General features: G+C 45.1%; 1 protein-coding gene across 1 annotated transcript in view; it reads left to right on the top strand.

Moving 5' to 3' along the window:
• col25a1 (collagen type XXV alpha 1 chain) overlaps positions 1–24,412 on the top strand; it is a gene marked incomplete at its 5' end in the record, with an annotated part of 189,681 nt that overhangs the window by 107,143 nt on the left and 58,126 nt on the right. Inside the window, one exon of the mRNA XM_083639822.1 lies at positions 23,173–23,199. Within this exon, the coding sequence (XP_083495948.1) occupies positions 23,173–23,199 (27 nt within the window). The remainder of the gene's footprint in view (positions 1–23,172; positions 23,200–24,412) is intronic.

Here is a 24,412-nt window from a genome sequence, read left to right as displayed (position 1 = left end):
CATCAACGTCACAAATGATTGTGATGAACAAAACCAGCTTTTGCTGGACTTAAATCAATCAATCAATCAATCAATCAATCAATCAATAAAATACAAGTAGTCCCTCGGAATGTCCCAGCGCAGCTGCTGTGGATTGTAACCTCATTTTAGAACATGATAACAACTGTCACGGTCATGTGAGCACTGACATGCCCCATACCTGTCCGGTGAGGTGGCTAAAGCTTAACATTCCCACAGTGTGACTCTGCTCTGTAAAAACAGGAGGGTGGTAAACTGTGTGGACCAAATGACCGGAGGTGTCGGTGTGAGAACAGAACGGTGGAGCGAAACCAAGTCAAAGTGACAGAATGTCGCGGGTGTGAATGGCTTTGATCTTGGATTGTGTAACATGCGATTTAGAAACTAGAGTAAACTAGAATTTTACATGCATCTTATGTAGACAATTGTCTCCGTCCACCAACAGATCGCTGCAAACAACAGTTGTTTGGTCTGACTGTCTGAGGCCATCAAATGAGAGAATTTGTTGACTTTTCATCACATAATTTCTTAGGTAGATTTTCCATGATAAATGCTATTTGAACACTAGAGACCATCTTGCAATGGGATCACATCAGCCGCGACGCCCACCTAAAATGAATGTGGGTCAGGGACGTAAATTGGTGGGGGGGGGCAATATGTAATGGGCTGGCCCCCTTGATCGGATCATACCCATTTTGGAACCTGGCCTACATTGATGTCAGCTACTCACCTGTAAGGTTTTGTGACCACATCTTGTGACTGCATCTTTCACGGGTTTTGACGCCATCGCTTTGGTAACATCTCGCCACCGACAGACATAAACAGCTGCTACAGTACCCAAAGCGGCTTCTGTGATAGTCCCCACTACAATACAGTAGGTGTCTCCAGGACCACATTTTGCCTTGATGACACACACACACACACACACACACACACACACACACATAATCACAAGGTGAAAATGACGGCCGCGACTTAAAACCAATGTGGGCCAGGGGTGTAAAGTGTGTGGGGGGGGGGCTGGCCACACAGACTCACAAGGTGAAAACAATACCAGCATGGCTGTCACAGCTGATAAATATGTATGGAGCCGTATATGACGCAGAGGGACATGTCAGAAACACACCATTGAGGGGGCTTATTGAAAAGCTACAGTAAGCGGTCTACTGTAACTCAATGATCCATATATCAGGCTGGAGAAGTGCAGCCCAGTGAGTCTATGCGGAGCTCCTTAACTGCCCCAGCTGCAGGAGCAATTTGCACTCTCTCCCTCTGGTCACAAGGAAGAACAGTTCAACGATATAGGACTTGTAAAAAAAGGAGAAAAAAAAGTGGGGTTTTGAGCATCTGGGCTCTTTTAATAAGAACCTAAAGACCCGGAATGATTTGCAGGCCAGGGTTCTGGGGAGTGCTGATCTGCGTTGGCACACGGTCCTTTGAGCAGCAGTAATTGGGGGAAAGGGACGGGAGTGTCACCTCACAAAAACGTGGGGGGATTTTTTTTTTTTTTTTTTTACAAGCGCACGACCCCTTGTAGTAGTGAAATCAGAGCCACTTACAGACGCAGGATGTGATAGTAGGCCGGGGACCCGCCGGTCATTGTTGGACGGAAAGCGGATAGCGAGATGAGCATTTTGTCACATGCCGGTGTTAGATGCCAGGGGTAAAAATACAGGTGTGATTTTGGAGGTATGTTCGCAATAGGGTGGCTATTTGTGGTGGGAGATTGGAACCTTGAGTTTCTGGTAGTTCTACTCTTGCTACTGTCTCCTCCTCACTGTGTGCATAGAAGTGAGTGTATGCACAGTCTAAACGGTGGAACAGTGCCTCAGGGGGGACAAGCATGTAACACATTGCAGTCTATGTACGTCTACTTGTCCACACACAAAAGCAAACATCTTCCACTGGAGTGCCATTGTCCTAAGAGGAACCTCTGCTCACCAGAGGATGCTTTCATGTATTAGACACGGATATTTGGTTACTGTGGCTGTTTTCTGGTTCCCTGATAGAAAACATACTAACCATGTCTCCCCCCCCCCCTCCTCTCTGTTTCAGGACCTCCTGTAAGTATGCACTTCTCCACATCTTCTCTGATGGTGTAGCCATGCTGAAGGTAAACACCTCCCACTTAGCAAACAGTAAAGCTAAAGTTGCTGCAGCACAGGGTGAGAAACTGCCAGCAGCATAAGCGGATGAGTATTTCAGCATGTTTGAGCAAAAATACTCTGGAAGCTTTCATATTTAGCAGGACGAGTAAGCTTTATTTTGAAGGACGATTAAGCTTTATTTTGAAGGTGCTTTCAAGAACAAGCTACAGGTGATTTACATAACTAGCATGATAAAAACATGGCGGCACATCAATTGTGCAGCAGTAAACTAGAACAAAGTAGTAGGTTAAAAGCTGTAAAAGAAACAAAACCGTACGAAAGTATGGTTATGAAAATCTCTTTACTAATTCCAGGAATCTCTGTATGTGTGCGTCCTTCGCATATCTCAAAAACCGTTCATCCAATCTCCTTCACACTTGGCGGGTGTGTTGCTGGGGACCCGGGGACGTGCAGTGTCGGATTTGGTGCAACATTAAGAAACTTTGAATGAACAGGCAAACAGCGCTCTGTGCGGTATTCAGCGTGGCTTGGTTCACACAGGACGCAGAACAGCCCGCTTCCTTTCGGCTCCCATGTTAATGGATAAGGTCATTCACACTGGCCGTGGCACGACGCAGCGCTCCCCTCGTGTCTCGCGATCTGGGGCGCCAGTTTCAGCATTCGGTCTACATTATCCGTGTGCCGCGGTGCGAATTTCATGGGAAAACACCATAGAGACCATTATATCACCACAGAAGCACACATATATTAAATGCTCAACTCACCACCAGGCTGAGTTGTTGTTGCTGAATCCATCTTCACACTGATGCAAGTTTTCAACACATTGTAGTTGTGATGCTCTACTGTATCTGCTTTTGAGTTATCACTTGCCTCTTGAAAATGTGAGTCTGTTATTGAATGACCACAACAGTAATCAAGGATGTTTAGGTTTGTTTATTTAGGCTAGCCTACTTAATCGTTTTAGGCCTATGGCATTAAAGAGAGAGAGAGACAGAGAGGGAAGAGGGGGAGAGAGCTATATCTAGGTTTTCCTTATTCCTGATCACAAGTCATGACTGCTGCTGAGAAAACAAATAAATGTGACGGCTTTGATATGAGGGAGTTTATGGAGAAAGTGAAGAAGATGGAATACATAAAGTCCATCCCTGATGTGGAAAAGCACAGTGATCTGTCATCATTGTTTCTACAGCAGTGAACAGATGAAGCTTTAGTGGCTATTGGAACACAATGTAAGCAGCCTACAGCCTGTTTCCAGAGGGTTTTCTCCTCCTGTAGAGCAGGAGAGCTGCTGGTCAGCGCAGAGAAACGTGCTTCCTGTGGGACCAACCCAAATGCGACTCGCGCGCGCGAAATCTCAGCACTCTCGGCCTCTACGCGGCGGGCTGTGTGAACGCGCACTTCTCGAGAAAGCTGAACTACGGGGCACGCGTAGCTTCTCGATATAAAGCATGCAAGCCACAATCGGCCCGTTACGGACAGGCACGTTTTTAAAAGCCCGTTGGTTTAAAAGAAGTGACTGATTTTTGACGAATTTACTGACAGAAACCCTCTCGGTTTGCACCGTGCAATCTGACTATATTATTAAAATAATCTTTTCATCCCTGCCTTCCCCCTAATAGGGGACCTTTCCCTGTAATCTAGGGCAGTCTGGTTTGTAATATCCTTGCTACCAGCCGGCCGTGCCAGCCCCCTGCACCCGGAGAGATTATCTCACTTCATTATGATCACTGATTCACTCGCCTCAACAGATGGAAAACTTCTGCCTCTCCCCCAAAGATGAAGACAAGCCCATATATAAGCACCAGGGGTTGTGACAGTTAACTGTAACCGGGTCACGCGGCGTGTGTGTGTGTTTCTGTGAGTATGTGTGTGTGTTTCTGTGCGCGCGCGCGTTCTGTTAAAATTATTTATGGAGACAGGAGGCGAGTGTGATTGAATAGGTAATAGCGTGTGCCGACTGAGCCGTAAAAGTCGTAAGTTAATCCTCAGAGCCCTCTCAGACGCTCGCTCCTGGGGCTCTGGGAGGTAAGTAAGTGCAGGTGGTCTCGCTTCTCAGCCTGCGTCGCCAATGCAGGCCCTCTCGCATCTGACAAATAAAGTTGTTCTGTTTGACGTCTTGCGGAGACACGGCCGCCGGAGCCCAGAATTGTGTTGTCTTTGAATTGTTCTTACAGTAGGAGGAGCGCTTGCCTTTTTTTTTTTTGCTCGTAAATGTATGAATAGCCCGTTTTTTGGGACTTTTCGGGGGTTTGTTCCATTGTGTGAGACTGCGGTAAAATCCAGGACCAGCTCGCGTACTTGTGCGAGTACCTGACTGTGCTCCGGTTTGTGGCCAGCAAATCACTCACGCTGATGAAGTCATTATAGGTAGCAGACGGCGCTGTAAATGTTTGGTAGGGGTCCTATTAGTTGTACTGCGGTTTGAAGAGGCAAGAGGGTTCAGGCACGGGGGGGGGGGTTACCTGGCAAAAACCGCCGTAGCAATATTGCACAAAACGAAAGAAAGCCTTTGATTTACGGCGCAAAAACCTGGGTGAGTGTCTGCATTTATAAGAACAGACCTGTGTCTTACTGTAGATTTCTTTGGATCTTCAAAGAATGCGGTGATCTGACAATGAGTCACCAAATCTGTTTCGGAAATAAAAAAAATCCTGTGCCAGAAAAAAAGAAGAAGATGTAAGTGATCTCATGTGGTTTCTCATTTGCTATGCCCACCCGGGGGATGGCAAGGGACATGTCGCTATGAATATTCAGCAGCTCCCCTCTTTAACTCTGGGAACATTGCGTAAATTGCACCCAGGCCTCCGAGGCACAAACAAAGCGGCCCCGCTGAAGTCATTACCGATCTATTTGGCTTTAATTGTTACTTAGCCGCTGATGAATGGACAGGGACCTGCGGTTCCGGACACAGAAAGAGACTCGTAGTCTCCTCAATCAAAACTCATCGGGAACGATCTTCATTTGGCGCCTAATAGCGTTCAGACATGGAAAAGAGATTTGCTTTGTTTTCATTCCGCTGCCTTTTCCCGTCTATGTAGATTTCGCACGAGATCTTACGGTCAGTTGTCAAATGATCACGGGTTATTAGAGGGCAATGTGAAGTACGATATCTCCACTTGTCCCTCAGGCAGATTGGGAAAAAAATATGAATGGAAAAATAATAGAAACACGCTACAGATGTGGTCAAGTTGATGATTTTCAACTGTAGCGGCATGGAAATGCTTAAAAGAACAGAAAGTTTGCCTCAAATTGCCGCTGACACCAGCGAGAGCTCCATTTGTGCATAAACGTTAGTAAGGGCCGCGGAGTAATGACAGCTGAAGCAAAAATCATCACGTCTTAACTTCTCCTTTATTATGCGTTTTCACATCCTTCAAGGGCGGTCGATGTTGCTTTGAGACGTCGACCCGTGGCGCCCACCGCTGTGTGTGCACACCATTTAGGATCAAGTCGAGCGTAAAACACCATCCCAGAGGCTGCTGTTTACTTCCTCACTGTCTACTAACTACACCACCCGCTGACTCTACTTTTTAGCAGAGATCGATCCTGTGCCATGCAAAGTTAAAATAATACAGACACGCAAAGAAACTAGCTTGATTTTTGATCAGAGGGAAGAGGAAAAAATGGCGATGAAATCGATCGCCATGTTGGAAATATCAGGCCCGCTTCGACCCACCGAGCTCACGCCTTAAACCAGAACCTCAAGCCAGTTCAGTTCCAGGAGGACAGACTAGCGGATCCTCCCCACGTCTTGAGGGGCGCGTGGGGGGTACGCATAGGAGCCCTCAACCCCCCCATCCTCCATCTGTTATGCACTGCGGCTCCACACCTGTTAATAAAACAGACCCCAGCTGGACTTTGAACACTTTTGCCCCGTAGAGGAAGGGACGGGGGGGGGACGCCGTTTTATCTAAACGCCAGACTGTGAAAACCACTGGCAAACATTAAGCGGGAGGTCTTGCGTGCCCCAAAACGCTGTGTTCAGTTACAATTCCTAACTGTAGTTCGCAAAGTAATATAGCCTACTGCGAGTTGGATGCAGAAAACACCAATAAACAGGCTCGCAAACAGCCGCAGAGGGCACACACACATGCACACACACACATGCACACACACGCACAGCCACACCCGCCCTCTGGCGCCGCCGGGTTCTCAGGAGGCCCATCGCGAGCTGTGCTGTAAGTGGATCTATCTGACATGACAGCGTTTATTTGGGCTCAGAAGGGCACCGGGCGGTGCCTGAGGAGCCCCGCTGGCGCTGGATGTGACAACATTAAGAGTTTGACCTTTTCCACGGCGCTCCTCCGCTGACGCCGTGCCCACCGGCAGCACCCGTCTCTCAGCGCGTAACGAGCCAGCCAGCCGTGAGGTTTAGTCACGCTGATTGGAAGGGGCAGCCTCACTAGAGCACCGAGTAGACGGACTAACTCAGCACATCACAGTTTAAATCTCACTGTGGCCACTTAAGCTTAATGGAAGAGTTACGGTGTCAATTTGATGCCCTAAAGTTGTGCCGAGCGTCTTCTCTGATCCAGAGAGAAAGTTTCCTCCTCCATCTCGTAACAGTCAAACGCTGAAAAAACGTACAGTCACCCATCGTTTCTGTCCAGCATGCGGTTCTGGTGGCGTTGACAGAAGAAATGAACGCCTTTGCCAACTTGGAATATTCCTCCTTATTCAGAACATTCATATCCATGACAAGAATTTTTGTGGGTCAGAAATCTGTGTACATATTGTGCGGAAATACAGCAGTGTTTGCATTCTTTCCATGCCTACTTTTTGGTCAAAGCAGTTTAGATCTTTCATCCCTGCTGGGGGATTTAATATGACTGTGTGAGACCTTCTCCGAGTGAGATCCTGAATGAGAATGTTCTCCCTGCTTCTGGCTACAGAGTGAGCGTCCCTCAGGTCCACGTTGCGAGAGGAGAGCGCTCTCTCCATCAGCAGCTCCATAATTACAAGGTTATTCACTAAATTAGCTCCACCGGCGGAGAGCTGAACCTGCAGGGCCTTCTCTGGCACAAGCATGCTGAGCAAAAGTGACATTCATAATGCACACACACACACACACACACACGCACACACACACACACACACACACACACACACACACACACACACACACACACAAACACATTTGAATGATTTCTTTATGTCCACATAAATACAAGTATGCAAAGGACATAAACACTACTACAGTAGTGCAATCAGATATTGGGAGTCAGTCAGATACATAGGTGCCCAATACCACAATAATGCATACACAAAGGATAACAAGGATGATGACAATGGCAAGTTGATAGATACAGTTATACTGTAAGTTAGACAAGATAACGGTCAGTATCCACTTCATGGGTGCAAAAAGCAGCGCCTCCTCCATATTGTGTGGCTACAATAACAGCAGATTGAACAATACCTTGCTAACTGTTTGGCCCTTCTCTTTGGGAGACCAGCTATCTGAAGACCTCTCATGACCTCTTATGAACATGAACCAGGCTGCCAAATATGAAAACTAAACGTTTACAATTGTAGCCCAGCTGTGAAATGGTCACACATAGACACGCACGCACGCACACACACACACACACACACACACACACACACACACACACACACACACACACACTCACACACACTGAGTGTTGGGGAGTAGTTAACCACGTGTAGTTCAATTACTAGTTTAACTACGTAGTTGGGTGGCAGTTTAACTACATTCAAATCTCATTAGCTTTTTCACTAGTGAACTACTTTGGGTCATGTAGTTTAGTTAGTTACTTTGGTTCATGTCGTTTAGGTAGTTAAATACAAACTACATATTGTCTGATAGTATTTGGGTCATGTAGTTTAGGTAGTTAAATTCAACTACATATTGATAGTAGTATTCTCAATAGTTATTGATCTCACAATGTCTATGACATCAGTGATGTCATTATTGGCCATCATCTTATGACATCACTGATGATGTCATAGGCACCGAAGATGTCATAGGCATTGTGACATCACCAATGATGCCATAGACATTGTGACATCATCAGTGACAGTGATGTCACCAGTGATGCGAAGTTGGGCGAGGCGAGCTTAGTGCGGCAAGCCCGCGCAACGGGCGAGCCTAGGGTTTACTAAGGATACCCTAGTACTTGAAAAAGGTTCTACCGAAACGTACGTATATTAAATTATCCTTATTGAATAAGTGAAGACGGCGTGTGGGTCTCCATTCTTCTTCATACTGTAGCCTGCAATATGGCACAATACCACAGCTCATTGGCCACGGTTGGTATTTAATGAGAATCACCTGCTATTTAATTAAAATCACCTGTGGTCTGTGACCAAGATGTCTGCCATCAAATACTATGAATAATTTCCCTAGAAATGTAGAATTTTCCTCATTCCACTTCAACAAGTGCTCCCTATCCTCTCCTAAAACACATCCTGCCTACGTTAGGCTTGGCCTGGCTGCCCTAGTCCCAAAATCAAACACACCTTTTGCTCAGTGTCAGTTCAGTTGTATCTCTGACAGTGTAACAATATGAGATTCCAGACTGAGTGTGATCATTTCTTGTGATGTAGTTTGCATGTAGTTTGGAAGTAGTAGTTTGTTTCAAGCAACAACAAAAAAGTAGTTAAAGCAGGACTAAACCCCAAAACACTTTTTTAACCAATATATATGACTTTGGGGGTGGTGTGTGAAGAATTCAGGTAAAAAAGACCAAACTGTTACCATTGTACCATTTGTATCATTTTCAGCAGCATAAGTTCCCTCTATGGGTTGAACACTGCTTTCTTGTGTGCCCTCAAATGAATGGGATATTTGGTACATCGTGACGTCACGGTGGGGTTAGCACGCGCCCCACTTATGTGAAAAATTGTTTTTTCCCCCCATGTGATTACTGTAGTTCATGCGGCGCAAGCCCTTTAAGAGCAAAGCATCCATGGGAAATTGCCTACTGTGGCTAATATTAGCCGCTAGTTAGTTATGTTACAGGGCAGTAAAACGCCACTGAATGACCAAATTGATAGAACTTTTAACCATTTCGAGTAACACTGTTTCCATACGGATCACCAGCGTTAGTTTGTTGTTTATAACGTGGCTATATTCATAACGTTTTCTATGATATATATCTCGGATACACTGAGAATACTGGGAGGCGGGTGATAGCGTCTCAGTCGATGATTTGATTTGACCGTTCTGGGCACTGGCTTTGGCGTTGGCCAATCCTGGCGTGTTCCACCCCCAAATCAATTGTGTCTGGCGCAAAGCGAGTGGGTTTCAGGACGAAACAGTCTTGAGCCACTAACGTTATCTTTAGAGCAATATTCCTGGAATGCAAGTTTATCTAAACAGTTACATGTCCTCTGCATTCTACAGTACATCAAATGAAGATATTACGGGTTGTTTTATTTTGTATGTTACATACTTATTGGCCAAGATATTTTAGTTTATGGGGGAGGAATTCTGCCAGCTAAAGAAGGGAGTATAGGCGGCCATCTTGCCTGCAGAGTTTTCAAATCCAGTAGAATACCGTTTTCCAAGAAATCTGGGGGGTTTAGTCCTGCTTTAAGATGTAGTTTGACTACTTTTCACTGTGATGTAGCAAGTAGTTTCCCCAACACTGCACGCACACACAAGCACTCGCACACATACCCATGCACCCATACTCAATGCACAGTTGCATTATTCACGTATGTACACTGACAAACTGTCCTAAAAACATAGGAACACACCTAATGCCATTAGTTTCACTTTCACTGACAAACATGTGCGTCGGCATTCTCTTGTTGTCCCCACATAGACTCTCTAATTCCACACAAGAACATCCAATACATAACAACAAGCAGACACACACACACACACACACACACACACACACACACTCAGACACGCACACTCAGACACACACACACACACACACACACACACACACACACACACACACACACACATTAAAGCCATTTTATGCCGGCTAATTGTGATACACTGTGGATATGGGAACCAGATGGCATTCCCAAGTCAGTTTTCCAGTGTGGTTTTCCTATCCCTGCCTAACCTCTGCGTCCAGATTCCCTCCACCAGCACCAGCCACTTGTGGTCGTCCATTCCTGCCCATTCTGCTCTGATTACTCACATCCCTGTCCCCCATTATTTTCCCGCCTTGAAAAAAGTTCCCCCGGGGCCCACGGTAATATGATTGAGGGTTCCCATGCAGAACCAACAGATGGATGTGTGCAAGATTCTCTTCAAAACTGGACGTCTTTCGCTCCATTCCAGGTTTGCGCACATTGTTTGAAATTCAACAGAGAATTCACTTCCAGAGATCCCCACATCAGGCCTTTGCCTGGAAATGGCCAAATGTGCCTTTTTTTGCAGCTAACCACCACTTCCACCCAATCTATCGGCGCAATTGATGTGTTTGTTTATCCAGAGAGATCTAATGGGAACGCCGCTACTTTGGAGCGCTTACGGGAAATGTTGTTAAAGGAAAGATGCCATGTGCGTCGGGTCCGCTCACACCACAGTTAGAATCACTCAGGAGAAGACTGCATTACTGCAGGAGTCATTTGTAGTCTAGTCTGTCAGGCGAACGCAGTCAAAGCAGGGCTGCATCAGTCTCAGCGTTCCCACGCGTCCTGGAAAACCGGGAAAACAGTTGACCGATTTTCCAGGCATGGAAAACCCAAAATGAGAGAAAAAGGTCAAATGTCCTGGAAAATCTTGTCTTGTCCTCGGAAATTGCCATCTGAAAGGGCTAAATTATGTTCATGATCATATTAATGTTAAATGTTATAGGCTAGTTCATGGATGGGAGGATTTTGAATAGGCTCCTCTCTATGGAAATGGGCTGGGTGTGTAACTTAGGTGGTTATTAGAAAGCAACTACACACTTATAATTCTATATCCAGAGCATTAAAAATAGCAGCTATGCCAGAATTCCCACCTGGCAAAATAGACAATGGCTTCAGAAAATGGGCAGACAAAGGGTTAATTATTGTCGATCAATTGCTTTGTGGGGAAACTTTGAAAGCATATGCGCATCTTCAGAACGAATTTGGCCCCTCTCAGGGATTTTTTTTCTCTTTTCTTCCGGTGTAACACTATTTACAGATACTTGCAGATTGGGAACAGATATGTAAATTTGTAATTTGGAAAATATTTTCATGTTAACTATGGAGGGAGTGATAAAAAAAGAACCTAGTATCCACTTATCCAGATGGCTTCAGGATAACGTAACAGGAAACACTATGGGAATTGGGAACGAAAGAAAAATTGGAATTAGAAATGAATGTTTGTATTACAGATGAAATGTGGTAATACGTTGATGGTCACAAGTTAACAAGCAGTCATACCTGGAGGGAATTTGAATGGAAAATGAGAATCAGGGTATTTAAGACCCCCCCTTGTGTTAGCGAAGATACTGCAGACCGGAGTGCAATTCCTTGTATACTTGGCCAATAAAGCTGATTCTGATTCTGAATACCTCAGAATTATGCTGGAGAGAATGCGGAAAGATCGGCGACCATACCCATATTTTTGGGGATTGCCCCAAATTGTATCAATATTGGAGAGACATTCAGCCAGAGATCAAGCAAATCATGTGGGTAGACCTCTAGAGCCAGCATTCTTTATATTGGGAGATACTCCAGAAAATAAGCTATCTACTAAAAATCATATTTAGTCGTGGTGTTGCTGCCGATAACAAAGATGATTACATGTAAAGCCACCAACTTTCCAACAATGGAGCGAAAGGTTAAGAATTGTGTATTTGATGGAAGGCATAACAGCCAAACTCCAACTAAGGACTGATGTTTTCAATGTTAAAGGAGAATTTCATTTTTTTTAACCTGGAGCCCTCTACTCACATTAATTATTATCTGACGACTCACCCAGTGTTCTCCGCAGCGTTTTTGTCCGTCTTAGGCGTTGTTTTGATCGGATGAGTGTGCAAGCCAGTCCTAGAATGTAGCTCCGTGGGGGCCACGTGGCAGCGTGGTTTTCCTCCATGTAAATAGACAGTTTTATTCCCGTTTTCGACCCATATTGTCATAATCTCATCCCTAAAGAACCATCAGACTGCTATTGTCCCCCGCGCTCTCTACAGCGGTAGTTACAGGCAGCCCATTTCCTCCTGTCGGGTCAGTGAGACCAATTCTCGTCAAGTCCCGCGAGACTTTCCTGCCGCTGGCCTGTGGACTGACTTGACGGAGCTACATTCTAGGACTGGCTTGCACACTATTTCGATCACAACAACGCCTAAGACGGACAAAAACGCTGCGGAGAACACTGGGTGAGTCGTCAGATAATAATTAATGTGAGGAGAGGGCTCCAGGTTAAAAAAAAACGAAATTCTCCTTTAACCCATTGATACCTGATGCAGCATTTGCGTGTATATCCCTCATTTGCGTGCGTATCCCTTTAAGACCGCGTTAACGCGGTTCGCGGTCTTAAAGGGATACACACACAAATGCTGCATCAGGTATCAATGGGTTAAGTGGACACCGGTACAGCTACAGAGACTGAATAAGGACACACAGGAGTTTGACTGGACAGGTGCAGTCTACTTTAGGCCACATGTAAATGGGGCCATACAGATGTGACTGTGATTGTGTATTGTTGAGGTTTGGTGGTGGAACAGTGACAAGCTAATTGAGATCTCACCTCACCTGACCCTCTTCTCTCTGAGATTCACAGTTCAATAATGAGAGACTAGTAGAAAGTTTAACAAGCCTTAATGATACAACAAATTCATTTTGGCGTATGACTCCATAATATGACGACGCTCTCCTGAGACGATGAGAGGGCGTCGTCAGTGAAGAATACGATAGGAAATCCCCCAAACAATTGCTTCAGCGATGACGATCAGCAACTGAGGATGACACATAGCACATACGCAGCACATAGCAAACAGAGTAAAACATGGACTCTGATATACTATGCTGGTTAGGGTGATTGGCTCAGCAGGAAAGGAATAGCTTGGGCCTATTGGTTATTGGCCCGCAGTGTGGGAAACTGTGAATGGATGAGGAGACAGCATGAATGAAAGGGGGCGTGCCTAACAATGAACAGATTATACAACCTCAAAGAAATGGGGCATGCACTGATATGACCTGAACTGGGCGTTGGCTGCTAAGTAGCCTTCATTATTGACATTTGTTAAAACATCACTTTCCAAACAGACATGTGAAGGAGTACGGTATATAGTTACTTACAGTATGGGACATTGCATATTGGTTAGATTTAGGTTATTGGCTGCCTGTGCCTGTGTCTGTGTCCATGAATAGAACTTGAATAGGATAGGCAGATGCATTTGTTATCTGATTTATGTTTCTTGCATGTGTGTTCATGTCTACTGTATAGACGTATATGTTTGCATATGGAAATAATGGTGAAGTACTGTGCAAAAGAAGAAGAAGAAAAATAATCTGTTCCTCTCATGTTGTGGAAAAAACGCTGTTAGAAAACAGTGGGAACCATGCCATTGTGACTGAGAGGTACGCAATACGTTTAGCAGCATAACTTGTTCAAGCCTTGAGGGTGTATAGGGTTTGTAGATGAACACACCAGTAGTTAGAATTCATGTTCTCTCTTATGTAAAGGGGCAACCCATCGTCACCACAAAAGCCACACATTCAAAGACTTTGCTCTAAAGTAGGAGTATCTGTTGTCAACAAACCATCCCAGATGCATGACTCTTAGCATTGGTTCTTGCTAAATTTGACATGTGGCAAACACCAGTGGCTTTTACTATGCAGGGGTCATATGTGGGATAAGGGATCGCCCCCCTTTCGAACCCTTCACACTCACTTTTGTGGCCGTGCTCTTCACCTGCACCCTCTTCCCCTCGTCGTTGGCTGTCAACACCCGGTGCCTCAAGGAGCGCTTTGTTAAACTCGCAGTGTACACACATGTTTATTAATATGATGTTGCTGTGAGAGAGAGAAAAAAACGGTACGGCTGTAAAGGCGAGGTTGTAAAAGCAGTAGTCTTTGGCCCCGTGTTCTGGGGGATGCCAGTGCTCCAGGGTGAGATGATTGGTTCCATGTGGCCGGCGGTTCGGGGCTGCAGCAACTGCAGCCAGCCCAGTTGGCACAGACTCTTATGACATGGACGCGAGCTCCGCTTTTGATAGATTGATTCGCCTGGATCTCGATACATCCAGCAGGTCGCTGCGATGAAAACTAATACAGCAGCCCGTCCAGACAGAGGTTACATGCGGATCCCCCCCCGTTCCTGACTCTTTGCATCTCGTCGGATTAGGTGGATTGCCTCAACATCACATGATCGTACCGCCGTCTCGCAGCCAAACCCGCGAGTATGATTTTGCTCATGTCAACAACGGCTAAACCTATGGATGTGATCCAGCGCCGGCGCTGCCGAGTCAGGCGAGCGCTGTCAAACTTCCATCCATCATGTTGCGAGAAAATTATATAGAGTGTAGGAATGTGAAATATGGATATTCAGTGCCTTCGACTTTTAAAACAATTTAAAATCGGGCTGACAGAAATAAGGCGCTTTTCAGCATGTGAGTTGATGTGAATGTCTGGACTTGAGTGATAATAGTACAGTAGGTTAAACAATTTCACTTGGTTGATTACAGGTCTTTGAAAAGGGGAGTGTGTCCTGTCAATAACGACGAGAATACAAATGTCTGCGATTGTGTACTCGACGTCAAGGATGGACCGAGACCAACTAGATTGTCCATTCGGCAATTTAGCAATCTGTCTGGAAATGTGACAAGCAAAATAATAGAGAGCCTTTTCTCACGATTAATTAAAAATAGTTTCTGACCCTGCTTGCTTGTCCTGCAACTTACAAACCGAGGCAAAGCAGCACAGAAGAAACTATGAAAATCCATTTTGCAGAAAATATATTAATTTCTTGGTAATCAGCACGGTGCAAGAGCCACATTTTGACCTTCCTCGGAGCCAGAATGTTTTTTATTGAACATCGTTTACTGTTTCCTTGTAATATAAAGTGGAGTTACATTATCAGATTTGAATGGCACTGATCTCCATGTTGCCTGTGGGTTTGGCCCCAGTTCTCATTTGCCTTTTATATTCCCTTGCAGACCTTTCCATGTTTCCAAGGTGCCAGGGGTTTCCTTTCCCTTTTTTTCTACCAGCAGCTCATTTCAGGCCATTGGAGGAGACAGTGGTCATGGTTTGGCTTAGAATCAGAAGCTAGACATGCATCTGGATAGGGAAGAGCTTAATACTGATCCAGTGGTCCACCATAAATTTGAAGATAACACACGCAAAGGATGTTCTGTTATAAATCATCTTGATGGAATCACGATGGAAGTTTGACATAAGATTTGCCCGGCATCGAGCAGCAGAAGATGCTTGCCATCAGCGTGTCATTTTCAATCCAGAAATAGAGCACTTCTCGTTTTGGTGCGACTTCGTTCTGGACATCACCAAGTTGTGAAGGAGGTGTCCCATATTTCTCAAGCTGTTAAGGAGGTGTCCAATATTCCTCAAGTGTCTTCACTTACATGGACTAACATTAAAAGCGCTTTTCATGGGAAATAATGTTCCCTGGCTCGCTATGACTGAACCAAAGACGCACTAATAGGCTACGCACGCAAATCGATCAAAAGGATATTCGCGGTAAGGTCTCTGTAATCTTCTCAGTTGCCATAGAAACCCATAAAGTACATCAGAATACCATCGGAATTGGCCGTTCCACTTTCATTTCTTTATAACCATGGCCGACAGACACTACTGTACAGTAGAAGGTGAATCATTGAGCATAATGTGTTCCTTGCCTATTTTCTGCCTCTGTGTAGAGTCTACACAGAGGCAGAAAATGCCATGGTCTACACTGTAGACTATGGCAGTGGTACTCAAACTTTTTCACCCAAGGACCCCTAAACTGCCACAATTTAGACCATGGACTCCCAGTTGATCGGATTTTGTCCCAGGCTCCCCCATCTGATACCACTTTTGCTTTTAGATGTTTTATTACAGAAAGTGTAATGTAAGTGAAAAGTGTAAGAAAGTGTAAGTGAAACTCCTCGGCCAAAACAGCCATACAGTCTGTCATTCTGTTGCTTAGGGATGGTATTAGTGAAAATAAATTGTCCTACTTTTTGCTGGGGACCCCCTGGAACCCCCTCAAGGCCCCCTGGGGGTCCCCAGACCCCACTTTAAAAACCACTGGACTATGGTCCTGAAACCCTAATCCTGACCTGAACCTAACCCCCATCCCTATGATTATCCAGACACATTAACCCACTGAATATCTATTCACCTTATGTTAGCCCCGCCCACTTGACCCATTGTATCACAACTTCCTGTTCAAAAGGCCGGCTGTTTTACCTGCTCAAATTATTCTGACTCACCTGGTCAAACCTAGTTTGACTCACATTATGAGTCAGACTAGGTTTATGAGTCCCAGGAAGTATAAATACGGAACTTCCGATTGTATTCACACTTCCTGTTAGTCCCCCGAGCCAGATGATGGTCTCTCCTACATAAGGTGAATAGACAGAAGCTTTTCATATTACTATGAGTACCACCTCGAACTCCGTCGACTCTTTAATGGCACCTTGTAGTCACTTTATTGCAAGCGGCGTATCAGCACTTCAATATTCAAATAAGGTTTTTACCCAATCACTTGCCAGCACACAGTGAGCGAGCTGATCAAAGAGAAGCCTTCTGGAAGGCTGCTTCTTCTGAAAAGGAGCCAGAGCAGAAGGGGTGAAAAGCTGTGAATAGCATACACAGGTGCTGATTAGAAACCTGTCCTTGGGGCAGACCTAAACCACAGAGCTGCAGAGATTGCCATAGACACCCATAGCAGTTCTACTGTACAGCGTGTTGCTTTCAAGCAGTCGTTGCAGGAGAGCTGTTTAATAGTCTCTTTAAAGGACGCTTTCGCTGTGCTCACTAAAGCTGTTGGAAGAGCTCCAGTGGATGCTGCCTGTCCAAGTGATGTGTAAATGATGTAGCATATAATGAGCAGGTGCAGGTTGGTGTAGTGAAATCATTTCCACATGCATTACTGCCAGATGGAAGGCTAAAATGAACAATCTTTTCAGGCAACTGATAGAAGCCACATAGAGCCTAGTCTCAAAGCCAGAGCCATGAGAATTCTTACGCTGACTATTATGTTACTGCATGTGTAACCGAGGTGAATCAGCACGGATTCCTCGTGAGTCCCGAGTGGTAGCGAGTGGATTGGTTAAACTCACTCCCCAGTATAAAGGCATGTTAATCAGCTCCGCCAAGGGAGCTAGCTCTCTTGGTGGAGTGGTTAGTGTCTTTGACTCCCAAGCTGAAGGTCGGCGGTTCGTATCCACCCCTGGGCAAAGCCCTAAACATGGGTTGCTGCAAGTACGACCTACACAACGCCATTACACATGCTGCAGATCTCTCTCTGGGTCTGAGACACGTCTAGCTTCAAACTGATTTCAGAATCCTGGCCAGTGATTGGTTCCCACGAAATCCTGGGGCGCCAATCAGGTGCGACTTTAGCGATCAGGCACGGCACGCCCCACCCAACCTGATGTTTAATGAAAACTTGGAAAATGAACCACTCTCTCATTGGCGCTACGACCTGTCAGTCAGTCAATTTTGACCCGGAGACCTGCCCTCAAAACAGCAGCGGGGGCTGCAAAAGTGACACAGACTCATGTAGTATGCGTGGCACAGCCAAAGTCACACCCCCTTCCGGGTTAGGCATACGAATCAAGGGATTTCATCTTTCATCTTTTTTCCAAAATGATTATAAAAATAGTTCTACTTGGTCAAACCAAGCGATTCAGCTATATTTAGAAAGAGACCATATAACATTTCACTCACTCAAACATTTGGAAAATTACGAGACACTGACACATGATATATCGGTCAGGCTCTTTTATACAGTATGGCTCAATGTGTTAAAATGAACTAACAGTACTTTTACTATTAGTGAAAGTAAATATAACACATTATATATTTAAGCAATATAGCATGAGAGCAAGTGTGTTGTGGCGAATATATCCCGCTGATAAGCTGTTATCCCACGAAGCCACAGGCCGAGTGGGATAACAGCTTATCAGCGGGATATATTCGACAACACCACGCAGCTCGAGTGCTATATTGCTTTTATAAAACGGTTTCCAAGTATAATAATATAATAATAATAATACTATAAGTCCGACTGGCATGGTATTCTGATAGAGTCAGTTGAAACACTACTGTAAGGCGGGACCTCTAGCAAGAAGATAGACGTGCGGGTGATTTGATTGGATCGTTCTGGAGACTGAAGTCGACATTGGCCAATCCTGGCGCTTGCTGAGAGCTTTTTGCAAAGCCCGACACCAGAGCCATATGCCGACACCAAGTAACGTTACGTCTTATTTAGAAATGCGGGGTTAAGAGTGAGGGCGCGCGAGAGAGGGGTTAAGACATTATATTCTATAGACGTTGTATTCTTGTACAAAACATCATTTTCTGCGAAGTATTAGTAAAGTTATAAGCGAAGATCGATTCACAAGGATCTGAAAGCTGTCTCCGCCATTTTGTTTTTGAGGTAACCAAAGCCTTTTAGTAAGAGAGTTGCGCCATCATGCGTCCATAATGACTCATTGTAAGGACTAGTGACCCTCCATACAGCAGATCAGGAGAAAGCTGTTTGGCTCGAGCGCAGCGCTGCCTTTTAGTAAGAGAGTTGCCATGGCAACCAATAACCCATGGCCATGGGTTATTGAACTCGGTTACTGGAATTATACAATGGCTGTGAACCAATCAGATTGCTTGATTTGAGAGAGCCGTTTCATAAATATATATTATACACTTGTCATATCACTAGTAATAGCTATCTTGGATGCCTGATACAGTAGCATTACTTCTATCACTCTCACAGATACACTCTGTAGAAATCATCCACCATCTACTGTAGCACGTGTCTAACCTATCTCACGCCATTTTCCTCATTTAATTCGTATCCCACACTAAGAAAAATAAGAATGTTCTTTTGCCCCCTACCATGCAAGTCCAAACACTCGGTTCTTTTTTTCCAGGTTTACTTTAAGTGTAATTCAAAAAGGAATTCCGATTTAATCGATTTCCACAACACTGCTGCAGTTTTCATGAAGCAAATCCGACTTTATAGAAATGTGAAATCACATAAAGTGCGGGGAGTTCTCCTTTCTTTCCACAAACTTCTGCTGCCCAGTAAACTTTGTGCGCCAACTGTTTTAGTTCTGTATTGTTCCAGCGCCAGACATAATACATGTCAAGCAGACTTGTTTTAAAGCTACAGTGGGTATATTTAAGTATTTACTGGGTCCAGCCGTTCGTTTGTGGTAATAGCTTGTCAATAGCTTCCTGTTGTCCAAAGGCAATTTCCCCCTCACAACAAAAAGCACCGCACTGAGGTGTTGCTGACCGCTTTCCGTTTGCCGTTCCTATTTCAGGAACACGCTGGAAACTTCTGCAGCATCCAGGCCCTCTGGAAAGGCGCTGCATCTCTGTAAAAGTCAAAGTCACATTTGATTCCAATCGCTTCGCCTCTGTGATTCGCCCCCGGGGAACCGCCATCGGAAAACACTGTTTTCATAATGCCCCAATTTGTGTTTACAAGTGTATTGTGGCTCTCTGCATGGCCAGGCGAGGAGGCAGAAGGACCACCTTCGAAGATCTGTGTGGATGAAGCCTCAGACAACACCAGGAGAACTAGACGGGACTAGTGGCAACTAGAGCCCGACCGATGGCGTCACGTCACGCCTCCTGTGTCGGAGACAAAAAAAGTTGCATCTGAACACGACGCAAACACGAGAGCCGACGGGCAACTAGCATGTACGTTCTGCGCCTGCACGAGACCTGATTCTTGCAACAAAGCAGTGTTTGCCTACCATTTCGCTCACTTAAACGGTTTCATAATATAGCTACTTGGCAAATGGCAGTGGCGTTGTCAGCCCTTGTCTGGTCTTTTGCTTGTGGAAGAAGAAAGGAAGAGGCGGAGGTGGAAAACTAAGACCACACTAACAGCCCGAACACACCATACTCCGAAGACACGCTGAAGCTACGCAGCGTGGAGGCACTTTCATTTCAGCGTCCTGCCGAGGAAGGAACCGTAACGTTGAGAAACAGCGAACATGTTGATCGGCCGGAGAAGCCGCCGTCAAAGCCAACACCGCAAATACTAGAGCCGACAGACGCCCAGACATGGCCGACCGGTCAGCTTGGTGTGTCTGGGTCTTTAGAGACGTTTATTAAAACTACATTTCCCATCATCAGCCTCTGCCCTGCCCTTGCTGAAAGGAGCCTGTCAACCAAACAGTTGCCTCATAATTTTGAATTTGTAGGAAGATGCAAAACAGGTTTCACGACTTCATGGCCAAGATAATTTGGGACAGTTAAGAACAAAATGCAGTAATATACATAAATCAAACAGAGAACCGCACATCCCTCCATGCAGTGTGGTCAAAACTGGCGCAGGAGAATGACTGAAATACCTGTGGAGCACTTTAATTTCAGACTGTTCGATCGTCTGCCAGCCTCCAGCAAAGTGTGTGTCTACAAGCCTGCTATTCTGGGTCAGTGGATTCATGGGCTGCGAACAGCATATAAACACAGGTCTTTTTCCGGGATTCTGATACCATCAATCAAGGGATTACTGTCGATGTTCTTCTCTCGCCGTGTCTTTGTGTGTGTGTGTGTGTGTGTGTGTGTGTGTGTGTGTGTGTGTGTGTGTGTGTGTGTGTGTGTGTGTGTGTGTGTGTGTGTGTGTGTGTGTGTGTGTGTGTGTGTTGGAGAGGAGCAGGGTATGTGATCTGTATGGAAGCAAACCAAGTTCTGACATTACTAGGCTAGAGGTACGTACAACTGCTTCAGCGCCATTACCGTCGCCGTAAGGGCGACAGCCGTACTACCTAGGCTTTTGGCTGCTGGAATGATTCCTTTTTGCACTTCTTAATTACGGTACTTAATTATCACATTTCTCTTTAGGTCACATCATCATCATCATCATCATCACTTTATTTGTCAGACACAAGGTCCATTAAAAAACACACAATACATATAACAACACAATAAGAGCACTTAACAATTCTACAGTAAGGCACTGTACCAGTGTTTCCAGATGGAAGACATGTATCTCGTGTCACTGAGATTGGGTTGAGACAGCAATATAATGAGCATATTCTGAGACATATTCAGATGACAGATGAACCTATACATCAGGTTTCTCAACAGGGCATGAAAGGTGTTAACTCCTGCTCCACAAAACATTTCACTGGCGCTGCTACACCTTGGCTTCCTAAGAAGGATCCTCAGGCAGTCATTATAAGCAACCTGGAGCTTTTGAATGCTAGCCTGCTTAAACTCGACCCACAGGGGGGCAGTATACAGAGGAGTAGTACAGTAGGCTCTAAACAGGTTTACCTTTACATCATCTGAGCAAAAATAAAACTTCTTCCTCAGCATGTTAGCTTGAGCATACAGTACATGCCTCTGTCACAAAATCAATTGCAGAACAAAAGAAGAAGAGAATGAGCAGGAGCGATGTTCAGTTTCCAGACTGTTTGAAGTTATTCTAGATGATACAGATCTGTTCTCAAATAAAAACAAATGTTCCCTTTAGAAGCAGAAAGACCGTTTCACTGAATGAACATCAAATGATTAGTTATGGTGAAGGGACAACCTCCGGTTCTGAAAAATTAAGACAATGCGGATGCCTAAAACCGGCATTCTAATGGCAGCTGCGACGCCACTGGCTGTAAAAAAAAAATCAGATTATATGGAAGTCAATGGCAAAATGACCCTACTTCTCATTTTATTTATTACCTGATTTATAAAAAAAATTCCTCATGAGTTGATGGTATCAATCGCTAGTTTCAAGTCTTCTTCATTACAGCATGATGTTCATTTGATAAATTATGGTCCCATTTAGCATAAAATAGACAATAAAACCGACTGTATTTTGGGGCGTGATTGACAGGCCGCCTATCCAGTGATCGTGCAGCTCGCCGATCAGCGATCGCGGCCCAATAGCAGGCAGCGCTGCGGCTCTGTGGGAAAACGAAAACCCTGGTCAGCAGCTTGCACTGCTTCTGGCCCCAAATAAAGATGGCGACGGTCAAAATGCCAAACTCAAGGGAGTCCACAAGCTAAGGGGTGACGTCACGTCACGCTGGCTACGGCGTGTCATATTATTTATACGGTCTATAGTTATGATTATGAAGCAGCTCATCAGCTGCCATGTGGATTAACAATGATGCCTCTGCTGGTCAGTTAATCACTCTGCTGACCCTCATCTAATAGTGATTTTTCCAAAGCTTTTTTTTTTTCTCCCAGAAGTCCAACCTCAGAGAAGGACAGAAGCCCGGTGGACACTGGATCCTTCTGCTGAACGTTAAAGATCCTCCATGCGTTTCGAATGCACCCTCATTAGGCTTGGGCGTATGGATGCACACCCCATCGTGAAAATCCTCTCTCTCACCCATGACCTTTTACAGGCCCACCCAGGAGCCTTCGCCTATTGATTGACATACATTGGAATGCACAGCAGCCAACTACCTCGCCAAAAAAACTGGAGAATAAGTGTTCCCGTCGTTCAGGGCACATTTTCGCCACGCACTTGCCAATATTTGGTTGGAGATTGCTGGATTTGTGCCTTTGAGTAAACATGGACTTGATTTGGGCCTGCTTTTGGTTTTAATTGTGTGTTTGTATAAGCCCTGCAGTCTATATGGCAGAAGACACTGGTTCCCAACCTGATGTGCATTGAGATTTTAAGATCAATGTAAAAAGATGCAATAGTAGTTTCATTAAAACTCAATTTGGTAACTTTTTGATTATGTCGTCGTCCGCTGCGCTAACGGCAGTCAAGCCTTGTCTATTGTTTCCTGGTTCATATGATTAGTCACACCAGGCTTTTTACAGCCCATGACATTCCCAGCCAATCAGTGCTGCAGAGTCCTTGGGAGTTTTTCTCTGACTAACGTGTGCATGGCAGCAGAACGATTGAGAATAACCGACATGATATATATTCTGATTTGATTCATTTTCATGTGTTCAAGTGTTGTTCAAATCTGTTTTTACAAGTCTTCTTTTCTCTCAATAGGGCCCTCCAGGTGTAAAGGGTGACAAGGTGAGTAACTTTACATATTGCTCGATTTATTGCCGTTGGAATGCCCAAATGTACTTTTGCAGCGGCTTTAGAAAGGATCCAAATCCGAAATCCTTTACATGTCTTTTCTTTAGTCCCGGTTCATTTGTCCATAAGAGTGTTGTTTTGCATTTGATGCTGTCATTCACATTGAAGTGACCCCGACCTGAAGTCTCAGACGTTGAACATTTAAATCCTCCTGTCGTTCACAAATCCACAGTACATTAAGAACCCAAGCTGGAGTCCTTAAATGCTTCAGTGAGCATTCCTCCATAAAACAGCAGCGGAGCGTGCAAAATAACCGCACTGTCTCTTTAAAAGTCTGCAGGACCTGGGGACCAATTCTGTGCCCATGCTTTCTCAAATCGAAAGATTAAAACCATCAGATCCCTTGATTCATACCGCAGTTGATGATGTCCCTCCATTCACTTAAGAGTGGAGATAGTCGCGCACTAGCGCCTCCTCTGGTCGGTGGGGGCGCCTGTTCGGGGCAGAAGGGACCTGGTGGGAATAGCGTGATCCTCCCACATGCTACGTCCTGCCAGTGAAGCTCCCCATTGTCAGGTGAAAAGAAGCGGCTGGCAACTGCGCATGTGTCGGAGGAAGCATGGCGCTAGTCTACGTCTCTCCCCAGATCGGTAGAGGGTGGAGCAGCGACCGGGTCAGCAGGGGGGAAATTGGCCAAGTACAATTAGGGAGAAAATTGTGGGGGAAATCAGAAAAAAAGGAGTGGGGTTAGTTGCCTCTGTCTTACTCAAACATTTGTGTGCATACTTCTAAAATACAGTTCAGTTCAAGCAAAGCTTAGGTGCTTCACAAGCAGCAATGCATACATTCAGGCGGTGTATCATCATAGACATGTGGTCAATGGCTCAGCATGGGGGAAATCCTCCCCTTCTCCCCATTCAGCATAGTTAGCATTTAGCTGCTAGCTCAGCCCAGGCAGACAGGATCGGGGATTCAACCACAGCAGTAAATGCACATCTGAACAAATGTCTATGTACATGCTCTAGAATCCCCAATCCTGTAGTGTAGAGCCGCAGCACCGTCCTTTGGTGAGTCATCCCATTGAGATATATGGGGGTTTCTGTAAAATAGGGCTCAAATTAAAAAAGAAAGAAACAGATGATCATACTATTGAATTTGTTGTAAAAATCGTATCTGTGCTACCAATCATATACCCCCCCCCCCCCTC

This window comes from Poromitra crassiceps, assembly GCF_964638095.1.
Source record: "Poromitra crassiceps genome assembly, chromosome: 7".
In the NCBI taxonomy this organism is placed as follows: domain Eukaryota; kingdom Metazoa; phylum Chordata; class Actinopteri; order Beryciformes; family Melamphaidae; genus Poromitra; species Poromitra crassiceps.
The sequence above is the reverse complement of the archived record's forward strand: the minus strand, read 5'-3'. Positions and strand labels throughout refer to the sequence as shown.